This window comes from Lipotes vexillifer, unplaced genomic scaffold, assembly GCF_000442215.2.
Source record: "Lipotes vexillifer unplaced genomic scaffold, Lipotes_vexillifer_v1.1 scaffold1012, whole genome shotgun sequence".
NCBI lineage: Eukaryota > Metazoa > Chordata > Mammalia > Artiodactyla > Lipotidae > Lipotes > Lipotes vexillifer.
In genome coordinates, this window is record NW_006775534.1 from 900,689 (window position 1) to 915,091 (window position 14,403).

Below are 14,403 nucleotides of genomic sequence, written 5' to 3' on the forward strand. Positions count from 1 at the left end.
CAGGGAACACGGGTTCGTGTCCCGGTCCGGGAAGATTCCACATGCCGCGGAGAGGCTGGCCCCGTGAGCCATGGCCGCTGAGCCTGCGCGTCCGGAGCCTGTGCTCCGCAACGGGAGAGGCCACAACAGTGAGAGGCCCGCTTACCACAAAAAATAAAAAAAATAAAAAATAATTAAAAAAAAGATTTATGGTAAGGAGAATAACTGGTTTCAACTAAAAAGGAGTACAAGGAAATTTGCAGTACCCACTATTTTACACTTAAACCTTTTTCTCAAGATTGATTTTTTTTTCCACTTAAATATATGCATGGTTATATATATCTGTATGTGTGTGTTTTATAAAGTATAAAAGCAACTTAAAAGGGATTGGATTCTAGATTCTGTATGACACAAACTTTGAGACATCAATGCCAACAGCTCTGCTCCAGGTTTGCTTTCTAACATAGAAAATAGGAAAAGGTGAGAATATCCACAGTCTCTTAAATTTCAAACATTTTGTGTTTCTAAAAGTGAAACTAATACCTTATCTAGATGTCTATAAACTTATTAAACACTGGAAACAATATACTTGCCATTCTTAAAAGTAAAAGGGTATGCCTCATGTTAAATAATTACACACTATTTTTAAAATTTAGAGGAAACTGACATATTACTTATCTTCAAGTACAGTTACATTACTAGGCTCACAGTAACTGATATGATTTAAAGAGAGAGACAGAGAAAGACAGAGAGAGGGAATGAACTGCAGCAAAATCAGAAGTACGGCCAACTTGACTTGTCTTACACGAAGTATATCTAGCAATTTTTTAACAGCAAGCACTAGCTACAACCGATGTCAGTTAAGGCTCAGTAAAGATGAATTATTAAATTGGTCTGCTTATATCCTATTACTGACTTCTTATGAATACTTGATTTTATTTGGTATAACTGACAAGAGTTGACAGCAAAGGACAGGTTTAATGACAATCAAATGAAGATCAACTCGTGTATATGTCACCTAGGAGAGCCACATCAAGTGGTGATAAAGTAATTGATGGGACACTGTGAGACAGGGCACATGAGTCTGTCATATGTTGTAATAAGTTACCCTGTAATATTAGCAGACTGCCTGCAACAGCTCACAAATCCAATAGGTCTGAAAGAGACAGGCTACAGTATGTGCCCAAGAAAAGAAAAATAGACATTGACTTTGCATATGTAACACCAGATCGTTTGCCATTAAACTTAATTTCTAAATCATTTATATGACTTAATGACTCTGCATGAAATTTTTAAGCTGGTGGCAAGATGAATAGCACCACAGAGAGAATGTGGATGAGTACAGTGTCATTTACCTACCCCTCGCCCTCTAACAAGTGACAGCTGAGCTATTGTAATATGTCCCAAACACTTAAACGATAATGCCATCACTTAGGAGACAAGTGAAAAAGATATTGGCATTTATAAGAGATTGATGAAAATTAGTTCTAAAGCATTAATTTCTCTTAATACCACTAAAAGAATTGTGTGCATTCAGGAGATATTTGATCTGAATTAAGAAACTGATGAAGCAATTGATTAATTGGAATTTAAGCCATCAGTCACCAGATCCATCAACAGCTTCATGTACATTCTAAACAATCAACTGACGGCCCAACAGAATACCCTGTATTAATACACCGTCAATATGATGCCACGAAGAGACTCACTGAGCTGTACTGACAAACGCCCAGTGGCTATTGTCCAAACTCAACACGCTGGGTAGATTTAAGACTTTCATACTGGCTAGGGTTTAGAGATTCTTACTATAACAGGCAATGTATTACCTGGGTTTTCTGAACTGAAACTGAAAAATAATAAAGTAATATTAACAGTGTTAGCAGATACACAAAAAATTCTAAACATGTATGTTTAAAAACAAGGCTTTAATTTAAAATCTTAAATAATTATGTAAAGTCACACAAACAGAATTTCTAAAGCTAAGAATCCTTGATTGAAAGCAGTGTTATGACACATTTTATACAGCTGGGAAGCTGTCTGCTCCATTTTATAAAGAGAAGAAAAATATCATGAAACAGTAATCTGACATTTTAGTATCTCCGTAAGAGTAACAGTAATTGTTTTAACAATTTAAATTTGACAGAAAAAAATCATAAAACTGAGGAATATAATAGAACCACAGGTTAAAACAGATGACAGTAAGGTCCTAAACTTGGAGCCATTAATAACCTTCCAGGAATATATTAAATAATTAAAATTTAGCATACATGTATATTATGTACATTTTTCTGAGGAACAAAGTGATAATTCTTAAGATTCTCAGAAACACCCATGACCTCCAAAATATTAAATATCATTACCCTACAGAGAGAAACTGTCCCTACAACACAGAATACAGAGCAAAATTTGAGGAAAAAAAACATTTTTAAAACATAATCAATTTGGATATAACGTTATTTATCTGTAGTTGGCACCTCAGAGAGTATCTCACTTGCCTAATGCTCTAATATTCTCTTCATGTTTTGCTATCTTATTACGCCATAACAATGATACGGTGGCTGAAGAACAATTTCTAAAGCTTCAGCAAACATTTACTAGCCCTCAGATTCTTCCTCTGAAAAATGGACATTTCTAACAATCTTCCAGCTTTAAAGAGATGGATTTTGTTCACATTTTATCTCCTAACATAATTTGTATACTCTATTTCTTCTAAGTTAATTACCTAAAGCCATTTCCACATTGAGCATAATATTCTTAATCTTACATATACTCTTACTATGATCACTACAAGGGGAATTAAATATAAAAGCATCTCCCGGGATTTCCCTGGCAGTCCGGTGGTTAAGAATCGGTGCTTCCGGGCTTCCCTGGTGGCGCAGTGGTTGAGAGTCCACCTGCTGATGCAGGGGACACGGGTTCGTGCCCCGGTCCGGGAAGATCCCACATGCCGCGGAGCGGCTGGGCCCGTGAGCCATGGCCACTGAGCCTGCGCGTCCAGAGCCTGTGCTCCGCAATGGGAGAGGCCACAACAGTGAGAGGGCCGCGTACCGCAAAAAAAAAAAAAAAAAAAAATATCCGTGCTTCCGGTGTAGGGCGCACGGGTTCAATCCCTGGTTGGGGAACTAAGATTCCGCATGCCGAGTGGTGCAGCCAAAAAAGAAAAAAAAAGTATCTCCCAAATGCAAACTTTTTGTTATTCATTTTACTGAATACATTTACAAACAAAGACAAAGAAATCATAAATAAGTAGGGATGGCAGTGTAAAAATCTCTGAAAACCCATTCCTCCGTAACTGTAATGAAAACATAAGCAAAAAGTGTCTAAAGCAACTTTTTCAAAACTCTGGAAAATAATCAAAGACTTGCAACAATCCCAGGTGCATTTATTCAAGAAACACGGCTAAATCTAGCTATGAGTGAGATGTGTGGTGTTCTGACTTGTCCCTTTTCCAGCACCCTGCCCCCAGTCAAACTCCACAGTAGCTGAGAAAACCAACGGTCTGGTAGCCACTGAGGGGAAGAAACCAGGGCTAGGACTCCCCAAACCCCATGCCCAGACAACTGCAACCACCTGACCAGGTAGAGCTTGTCTGGATTTGACTCAACCCACAGTTCATTCACTGAGAATGTGTTTTCCCTGGAATGTTTGTCAAAAACAAACATTGGCCATTGTTTAATGTCACAGCTACCTTGGGTGGTGGTTAAAGCTGGGGTAAACAAGCTGATCAAAAAATTGAAAAGAAAAGCTGAAAAATCAGATAACAAGGAGCAAAAGCTCTATCATATTCCCGAGAGCCTAGAAGGCCACCTGCCAGTGCAGGGCTGCACACAATGCCCTTGAAAACCTGAGAGGCCCGAATCTCTCACACCTGGCTGACTCTGAGGCTCTGTACAAGCAAGAAGTGAAGGCAAAGGCAGAGTTTTAACTGCCTGACACAGCTCTGCAGGTGTTAAGGGAACACTAGCTATTTGTAAAAGATAAACCTTGCAACTCTGGTACTTAATAATACTTCTCTGTCATATAGAGACCACTTGGTGACAGAATAGGAGGGGAGTCTGTTCCACACAGACATTAAGGAACCTAAACTGAGGGAAGCTCTGCCATCTTCAACAGGCAGCTTCCAAGGGTTACCCTGGTCACGGACACATAGCCAGTACAGGGAAAGCCGAGGCTGGAAGTGGTACACATGACTTTCAGCCACCCTCCTTTGGCCATACCTCAGGGCATGGCCCCATCTAACTGGACAGGAAAGGGAAATGGACTGGAAAAGTAGTTCTCCAGTCTCCACCCTATGGGAAAAACAAAACCACACATTAAATAGCACACAATAAAGTAAAGGTATCAAGTGTACAGAGGCCACTTGATTATTAGGTGTAACTGAATTCTTCTGCTAATGGCAGCCTCATCTTACGATGTAAGTAATCATAACTACAGTTGGTGAAAAGAGAAAACATTTTTCTTCTCTCTCATGACTTAAAATGTCCTTTTAAAAAAACGTTGTTTAGGGACTTTGCTGGTGGTCCAGTGGTTAAGACTCCTCGCTCCCAACACAGGGGGCCCGGGTTCGACCCCTGGTCAGGGAACTAGATCCTGCATGCCACAACTAAGACCTCGCACATGGCAATGAAGATCCCGCATGCCGCAAATAAGACCCAGCACAAATAAATAAATTTTTAAAAAAATACAAAACAACAAAAAACTCGCTGTTTATAAATAGAGAAAAAACGAAATCAACAACTCTAAATTTTAACCATGTCCTTTCTAGAGTTTTCATGCTACAAATAATAATACATATGCTGAGCTTCCCATAAAAATATTGCTCATCAGGGCTTCCCTGGTGGCGCAGTGGTTGAGAGTCCGCCTGCCGATGCAGGGGATACGGGTTCGTGCCCTGGTCTGGGAGGATCCCACATGCCGTGGAGCGGCTGGGCCCGTGAGCCATGGCCGTTGAGCCTGCTCGTCCGGAGCCTGTGCTCCACAATGGGAGAGGCCACAACAGTGAGAGGCCCACATACCGCAAAAAAATAAAAATAAAAAAAATAAAGACTTGTGTCAGACATTGGGAGGCAGTGGATGCATGACTGAAGGATAGAAGCAAAATTACCAAACCTAGTGATTAGAGTGTATAATGCATGCTCGCCTTGAAAAAAAAAAAAAAAAAAAAAATATTGCTCATTTATGCAACAAAGTTAGAAATACAAGGCAGAAGGAACTTTGGATATTACTTGACAAACCTCTCATCATTTTAGAGATGATGAAAATGTATGACCACGTGGCTAGGTCATATAATTAGAAATTGGTCAAAGCAGGCTAGATTTTAGGTTTCCTGATTTCCAACAAATGGATTTTTTCTCCTTGACCACATGAGGCTTCCTTCTCATTACCCCTTTTGCACCTTCTTATTGTTTAAAGCTCTGGTCATATAAGTATCATTTTTTCTGTGAAGCCCATTTCAACTCACCTAGGCAAATTGTCTGTTCCCTCCCATTACCCCCACATGTCTTTTATTTATTTATTTGTTTGTTTATTTATTTTTGGCGGCATTGGGTCTTCCTTGCTGCACACGGGCTTTCTCTAGTTGTGGCAAGCGGGGGTTACTCTTCGTTGTGGTGCGTGGGCTTCTCCTTGTGGTGGCTTCTCTTGTTGCAAAGCACGGGCTCTAGGCGCACGGGCTTCAGCAGTTGTGGCATGTGGGCTCAGTAGTTGTGGCGTGCGGGCTCAGTAGTTGTGGCTTGCGGGCTCAGTAGTTGTGGCTCGTGGGCTCTAGAGCACAGGCTCAGTAGTTGTGGCGCACAGGCTCAGTTGCTCTGCGGCATGTGGGCTCTTCCCACACCAGGGCTCGAACCTGTGTCCCCTGCATTGGCAGGAGGATCCTTAACCACTACACCACCAGCAAAGCCCTCCACATGCCTTTTAATATTTATACTATCTATACAATCAGAGTATTGCTAATCGTCAATGTGTGTACTTCCATAAATAAGTAGATCATGAACTCTTTGAAGAGAACAACTCGGTTTTACTCCCTTTTGTATTCTAAGCAACAGGTAGTGCCTGGCACATAGTAAGTGCTAAATAAATGTTTGCTGAATGAGAAATAAAAGTGCAAATGCAGAATAGCAATCAAGTTTTGAGGAACATCACCATCTATTTAGATATCAAAATGGATTTGAATGAAAACTTTCACTTGATATAGGAAAGGATATTTTTTTAAACCAACATATTACACAGTAAAATCATTGTTTTAAACATAAACAGTTAAATGTGAATTAGAAATTAATGAATTCAATATATTATCATTCAAAGAAAAATTCTTACAAGAATAAATTTAACTTTTATCTTTCAAAATGAAAATTAAACTGCCAAAAAACCAATCATCAGCAATAAAAATAAAAATACCTGCTTTTTCTGATGTCCTAAGAAATACCATGTCCGATGGAATTCTTTGATCCTGCAGAGTAATATAAAATATTAATTATCTATATGCAAGTTTACAAATTAACACAATTCCATTCCAAAGGAGAAATAGCTCCTAAAAACAACTAAAATAATGTTATATTTCAACTCTATGCTGAAACAATTAACATTCAGAATTTGTATAATAGAAATGAATATTTTAACTCATATTTCCGTTAGACCTCCAAGTTTGTCCCACATCAATGAACCGTGTGAATGGCATTTAGTGATGGCCTGAAACCTACTTCATTTCCTGGAAAATGTTAAATATTTACCATTTCTGTGGCCTCTGCTGTACCTCAACTCACACGTACAGTATAATAGTTACTGCCTTGTAAACAAATGATGGCCTCCCAATCAGACTAAATGACCTAGAAAGTGAGGACAGTGTTCTTCCAACACCTAACACAAAAGAGAGCATATCAAAAACGAAACACTTAATAAATGTTGAATGAAAGAATAAATGTACAACTGAGCAAACAAAACCCCACAAATTTGAGGAGATATTCTTTTTACAAGGCAGGAAAGGAGAAAAACTCAAAGGTCACTATTCATACATTTATTTAATCACTATTACTAATATTAGTATTAATTAGTATTACTAATAATAATTAGTAATACTAATTAGCATTAATCAATTAGTTGGGAAAGCTGTACAAACTAAAAGAAAAATATAATTATAATAAGAATACTTCACATAGTTTCATGAATTATTTATATTCCTTAAGACCTAAGTTAAGATTTATCTACACACAGTAAAGAAATGAACTACTTGTCAGTCAGCAAGCAACAAAAACAAACGTAAATTGTTAAAGCTGAAAGAAGATATGCTGTAGAACAGAGCTACTTATTTCTAACATTTCTTTAGGCAACTGTTAAGATCTAAAGAACCTTTAGGTGAAGGGGGAAATCACAATGGAAACTAGAAAATATTGTTCATGAAATGGTAATAAAAACGCAACATATCAACGTATCATGTGTGGAACACAACCGAAGTCAGGAAAATGATAAGAGGAAAATACACATGATTAAACTGCATACAACAGAAAAGGGAGGCTAAAAACATACAAAGGACTAAGTATCCATTTGAAAGCAGGAAAAAAAACCCAGCCAATAAATCCCGAAGAAAGTACAAGGATGTAAACAAATATAAGCAAAATTAATGACACAGAAAACAAAAACATGCATACCAGTAACAAAGAGCAAGAAGGTAAATATTTCTTTAAATATGCCCATTTCGGTAATAAGAAAAAACTAGCACTAGAATAAAACGGATAAAAGATGGGCAAGCCTCCTAAACAAAAAACTGTAAAACATTACTGAAAGAAATGAAATGAAGCCTAAGGAAATAGAAAACACCATGTTCTAAAATTAGAAAACACAGTATTGCAAAGATGTGAAGTGTGCATATACTGACCTATACATTCAACACAAACCCAATCAAAACCTTAACATGTTTTTTGGTGGGAAATGACAAGATATTCCTAATATTTACAGGGAAATGCAAAGGCCAAGAATGACTAGACAAGTGTGAGAAACAACATGGAGAGCTGCCTGTACAATATAACAAAACTAAATATTAAAATAGAATAATTAAGACAAGATGGTATTCCACTAAGATGGATGATTATATTAATGTAAAAGCAGAGAATCCAGAAGTCAGCCCACACATCCATGGACACCAGATTTATGAGAAAGCCGGCACTGCAGACATCTTTTCAATAAACAGTGCTGAGAAAACTAGATACCCATGGGTGATGAGAAGAGATAATACCTGGCCTCTACTTCAATCGAAACACGAAAATCTATTCCAAACGAATTATACTTCTAAATGTCAAAGTCAGGGACTTCCCTGGTGGCACAGTGGTTAAGAATCCGCCTGCCAATGCAGGGGACACAGGTTTGATCACTGGTCTGGGAAGATCCCACATGCCGTGGAGCAACTAAGCCCATGCGCCACAACTACGGAACCTGCGCTCTAGAGCCTGCGAGCCACAACTACTGAGCCCATATGCCACAACTACTGAAGCCTGGGCGCCTAGAGCCCGTGCTCCGCAACAAGAGAAGCCACCGCAGTGAGAAGTCCGCACACCGTGATGAAGAGTAGCCCCCACTCACCGCAACAAAGACCCAACGCAGCCAAAAATAAATAAATAAATAAAATTTTTTAAAATGTCAAAGTCAAAACAATAAAACCTAAAAGATAATGCAGAAGAATATTTTCATGACTTTTTGGTAGGAAGAGATTTCTTAAACAAGACTCCTTCCCCCTACCACCACAAATTTTAAAAAAAAACTTATTACAGATGAAAAGATTAATAAGGTTGACTTCATTAGAATTTTTCTTTGAATGATAATATATTGAATTCATTAAGCATCTCTGTTCCACAAAGCACACTAGGAAGGAAAAGATATTCACAACATAAAACTAATAAAGGACTCCCATCCAGAATACTTGAAGGCCTGCAAACTGTTAAGAAAGGATAACTCTGAAGAAAAACAGCAAGAGATCCTCACAGGCTTTTCCCAAATGAGAAAGATATCCAAAATCATATGAAAAGGTGTCCAACTTTGTTAGTCTTTACAGAAATGCACATTAAAACCACAACCACTATGTACAATTTGGAAATGGTAAATTTAAAAGGTTGGCAATGCCAAGTGTTGGCAAACATGAAGGAATGGGAACTCTTACTCACTGTTGACCTGAGTATAATTTGATACATCACTTTGCAAAATCATCTGCAGTAAGTACTCAAGTGCAACATACACACTCACCCCAAAATCCAACAAGTCCACTCCTCAGTACACACGCAGCAGCAATGTGTGCACATGTGAGCCAAAAGACATGGTCAAGTATGACTCAGAGGTATCAATCCTAACAGGCAAAACTTAGAAGCAACCCAAATATCCACCAACAGTAGAATGGATACAAGGCATGCTATGTAACCACAAAATGAATGAATTACCGCTGCACACAACAAAATGAAGACTCTCATAATCAGTACTGGGTCAAAAATAAGCACCCACCCAAACACAGCGCCATCCCACTGAATTTTCTAGGCACCCTTGTTGAAAATCTGTTAACCAGAAATTTAAGGCTTTATTTCTGGACTCTGAATGTTTAATTTATGCCAATTCCATACTGTCCTGATTAATGTTAACTTTGTAGAAAGTTCTGAAATGGAGAAGTGTGAATACGCCAATTTTGTTCACATTTTTAAAAACTGCTTTGGCTATTCTGAATCTCTTGTATTTCCATATGAATTTTAGAATCAGCTTGTCAATTTCTGCAGAGAAGACAGCTGGGATGTTAAGAGGGACAGCACTGAACCTGCAGATCCGTTTGGGAGTGCTGCCATTTTAATATATGAATGCTTCCAATCCATGAACATGGGACGTCGTTCTGTTTATCCAGGTCTTCTTTACTCTGTTTTAACAATGTTTTGTAGTTTTCAAAGTACAAGTTTTGTTCTTTTGTTAAGTTTATTCTTAACCATGATTTTATTTATAAGTATTTTATTCCTTTGATACTATCATACATGGAATTTTTATCTTAATTTTAGACCATTACCCTTTACTCCCTTATCCTGTTTTATTTTCTATGAGGCATTAATAAATAAACTAGAAACCTCAAAATAATTATTGGATACTTTTTATTTTTCCCTCCTCTCAAGACTCTGAGCAATATAGGAGCAGGGACCTGTGTTTTCTTAATATGAAATTACCATGGTATACTGTACAGCAGTTTCTTCGACCATGACCCGTTCAGGATATCTGATTTTTGGCTATCATGAATAATGCAGGTATAAACATTCATGTTCAAGCTTTTGTGCCAATCTAAATTAATATTTACCTGGGATAAAGGTCCAAAAGTTCAACTTCTGGGTCAAATGATAGTTGTATACTCAGTTTTTTAACAGACTGTCTAATGATTTTCCAGAATAGCTGTAACATTTGATAACCCCACATGAACTGTATGTGATCCACTGTCTTCACGTCACTGCCAGCATTTGTGCTGTCATCACTTTTCATTGTAGCCATTCCGCTATATGTGTAGTGATATTTCACTGTATTTTCATTTGCATTTCCAGATAACTAATGATGTTGAATAACGTTTCATATGCTTATTTTCTATCTGTATGTCTTCTCTGGCTAAATGTTTACTTTTTTTTGCCCATTTTCTAATTTGATTTCTTTTTTACTGTTGAGTATTGAGAGTTCTTACATATTCTAGATACAAATCTTTGTGGATATATGGTTTACAAATATTTTCTCCCAGTCTGTTTTTCCACCATATTCACATGTTCTTTCACAAAGCACAATTTTTAATTTTAATGATGCAATCTATCAATTTCACCCTTATATGCATTGTGCTTTTGGTGTCAAGTCTAAAAACTATTTTCCTACCCTAGATTCTGAATATTTTCTCCTGTTTTATTCTAAAAGTTTTACAGTTTTACATTATATATTTAAGTCCCTGGTCCACTTTGATTTAATATCTATATAAGGTGTGACATTTAGATTATGGTTCATTTTTTACCCATGGATGTCCACTGGTTCCAGCCTGTTTTTTGCTGAAAGGCTACCCATCCTCCATTTTAATTGCTTTTGCACTTTGTCAAAAGTCACTTGAGCATATTTGGGTGGGTCTACTTCCGGGTTCTCCTCTGACGTTTCATTATCTTTGCCTCTACTCTTCTTCTGCCCTATGTTAATTAATGTAGCAGGAAGATGCCTTAACATTAGGAGAGTGACTCTTTTCACTTTATTCTCCCTGTCAAGGTTGTTTATGCCATGTTAGGGCCTGTGCCTTGCCAAATTAGTTTCGGAAAAATCTTATTTTGTCTTTAAAACTAAAACAAACGAACGAAGAAAAAACCTTGCTGAGATTTTGATACATACACCTGTGTAAGAATTCAGTTACTGTTCAGGTTTCCTTATTAAGCTGGGAGATAATCTTTGGAATTTCTTGCTTCACCTCGCATGCATAAAGGATCATCTGACCTGGACTCCGAACGGTCCTACCCTCCCAATTTCCAGATACATGTCAAACACATACTTCTCCCAGGCTGAATTTGAAACTGGAGAACTAGGAGTTTAAACCTAAACGCAGTGAACACTGAAGGCCGCATCATCCTCTTTCCACTTTCTGTCCCAGGCTGCTGCTCTCCCATGTTCTACGGCTACTGACATCTATAACACTGAGCCAAAGCTGATTAGCATTATTTCTTTAAATACCCATAAAATGAATATCGATGCACTAATTTTAATTCCATGTTAAGATAAAAAATTACAACTATCCTATAACATAAAATCCACCATGGAAATATCCAAACATTACTTTATAAATAGGAATATGGTCAAATAAAAGAGAAATATGGGCTTCCCTGGTGCCTCAGTGCTTGGGAGTCTGCCTGCCGATGCAGGGGACGCGGGTTCGTGCCCCGGTCCGGGAGGATCCCACATGCCGCGGAGCGGCTGGGCCAGTGAGCCATGGCCTCTGGGCTTGCGTGTCCGGAGCCTGTGCTCCGCAACGGGAGAGGCCACAGCAGTGAGAGGCCCGCGTACCGCAAACATTACTTTATAAATAGGAATATGGTCAAATAAAAGAGAAATATGGGCTTCCCTGGTGCCTCAGTGCTTGGGAGTCTGCCTGCCGATGCAGGGGACGCGGGTTCGTGCCCCGGTCCGGGAGGATCCCACATGCCGCGGAGCGGCTGGGCCAGTGAGCCATGGCCTCTGGGCTTGCGTGTCCGGAGCCTGTGCTCCGCAACGGGAGAGGCCACAGCAGTGAGAGGCCCGCGTACCGCAAAAAAAAAAAAAAAGTAGAAGGACAGAGCCATTTGCTACCAGATCTCTGCTATTTCCTTATGATGATTATATCAACTGGGAAGAAAAAAACCTTTTATCACTACAAAAATCACAAAATTGGTTTGACAAATACCATGAATCTACTACTAAAAATTTATCATTTCCCAGTAGTTACTGGAAACTATGTTATTAAACTTCAGAATACTCAATGTTCTCCAGGGAAGTAAAATATATGAAAAAGTTTTATATGAAAATGAAAGTACAATTGGCAATATAAAAAACTAAATCAGGTAAGTGGTGCCACCCCTATTTTTTAGTATGCAGCAGTGCTTCCTTAAGGCTAGTGAAAACATTTTAGAAGTCTTCCCTTTAGCTCTGCTACCAAATCTTTAAATTTCAGAGTAGCACAGGATACCACACACATGCTCACATATATGTAGCACTGGTGTGTCATCCACAACGTGCTATCCACTGGACACTGAAATAACAAACAAACACAAAGAGGTGCAGCTCCACATCAAACGGAAACCTTTACCTGGATGTCTACAGAGGCCTATGTCGCTCACCAATCTTTCTTACTGATGGAGAAGACACCTGTGAGGCCAGAGAGACACTGAAGAGGAACACCCAGACACAGATGTAGATCTCTCTTTCACATCTACCTGTATGACCAATGAGATGGCCAAGAAGGGTGCACCTGTTACTCAGTAAAAATGGGAGGACTGAGGGAAAACAGGAAGGTGAGTGCACTGCTACATCAGACTAAACAGCAAAGGTAAGGGAAAAAAAGGGTAAATAGGAAAGTTGAGGAGGAGATAAGAGATGAAAGAATGAAAAGGCCAAACAGTACTCATTTGATTCACAAAGAGAGATTCTATCCTAACCTTCAACACAACACACACAAGACATCCTCCTAAAAGTCAAGAGGAAAACAAAAAGTGATGGGGCATCACTCTGGAGTCTAGGTCTCGGAGACTGTGAAACCCTTCTGCTGGCACTCACACTCTCTCTTTACCCCTCCTGCTGGCAGGCCGGTGGTGGGCTGCCCGGTGGAGAGGCCCATGTGTCCAGGAATGAGCGTGGCCTCAGGCCTAAAGCTCGTAGAACTGAGGCCCTGAGTCCAAAGAGGCACCAAGTCCTGTCAACAACCCCAAGAGTGAGACTGGCATCAGCTCCACCCCCGTGGAACTTGGAGGTGATGGCTACTGGGCTAATACCTTGACACAACTTGACTGAGAGCCTTAAGGGGGACCCAGAGCCAGGAGATGCAGCTAGGCTGCATCCAGATTCCTGACCTCAGAAACTTGAGAAAACAAAGGTTGCTGTTTCTTAAAAATTGCATCAAAATTTATATGACTAACATATGGCTCAGCCATCCCTCTTGTCAGCATTTATCCTATAGAGTCCTAAAAGGATGTATGTACCAGAATGTTCATTATAGCACTTCTCACAGCAGAAAAGAGAAACCATCCAAAATCTAACGATGGACCAAAAGTTAGTAACTTACAGTACCCATATAACTGAATACTACGTAAATAAGTTGCAAATCAGTATGTTTAATTTTCTCCTTTCCGTAAAATCCGACAAACACAGCCCGAAGCATTCTCTGTGTACAGATTTTTACTGCAATGAGGTGAAGACCGCTTTCCTCCTGAGGAGGAAGGCTCTCACTCAACCTCCCCACAGGCGGCTCAGGCTGGGTATGTTCCCATGGGTCCCCATGTGGCTATCAGCTGGTACCAGGGGCTCACACTCCTCTGTAAGAGGCCTTATGAAAACCTCTCATTCTATATTTTTTAAAATGTTGTTCTAGAGCCTTAGAAAAGGAAGAACAAAAAGACTATGCCCTCAGTCACTGTTACTCAGGAAGGCTGTGTGGGCAGAAACGCTTCTCCGCAAAGGCAGACAGCCCAGGCCTCCAGACTCCGGGCCAGTAGCGGCCTGCCAACAGCCACCTCTGACCACTGTGGGGTTTTTAAAACGGCTTCTTCCTACATGGACTTAAACTTTTTCTTTCTAATCCTCTTTTGTTTCCATTTACCTTTCCCTCGTTAAGTTGGTTTTTTTGTTTGTTTGTTTGGGTTTTTTTGCGGTACGCGGGCCTCTCACTGCTGTGGCCTCTCCCATTGCGGAGCACAGGCTCCGGACGCGCAGGCTCAG

At 39.5% G+C, this 14,403-nt stretch overlaps 1 protein-coding gene across 1 annotated transcript in view; it reads right to left on the reverse strand.

The window, feature by feature from the left end:
* ATP9B (ATPase phospholipid transporting 9B) overlaps window positions 1–14,403 on the reverse strand; it is a 225,279-nt gene that overhangs the window by 156,967 nt on the left and 53,909 nt on the right. The window contains exon 7 of the mRNA XM_007449962.1: window positions 6,376–6,427. Within this exon, the coding sequence (XP_007450024.1) occupies window positions 6,376–6,427 (52 nt within the window). The remainder of the gene's footprint in view (window positions 1–6,375; window positions 6,428–14,403) is intronic.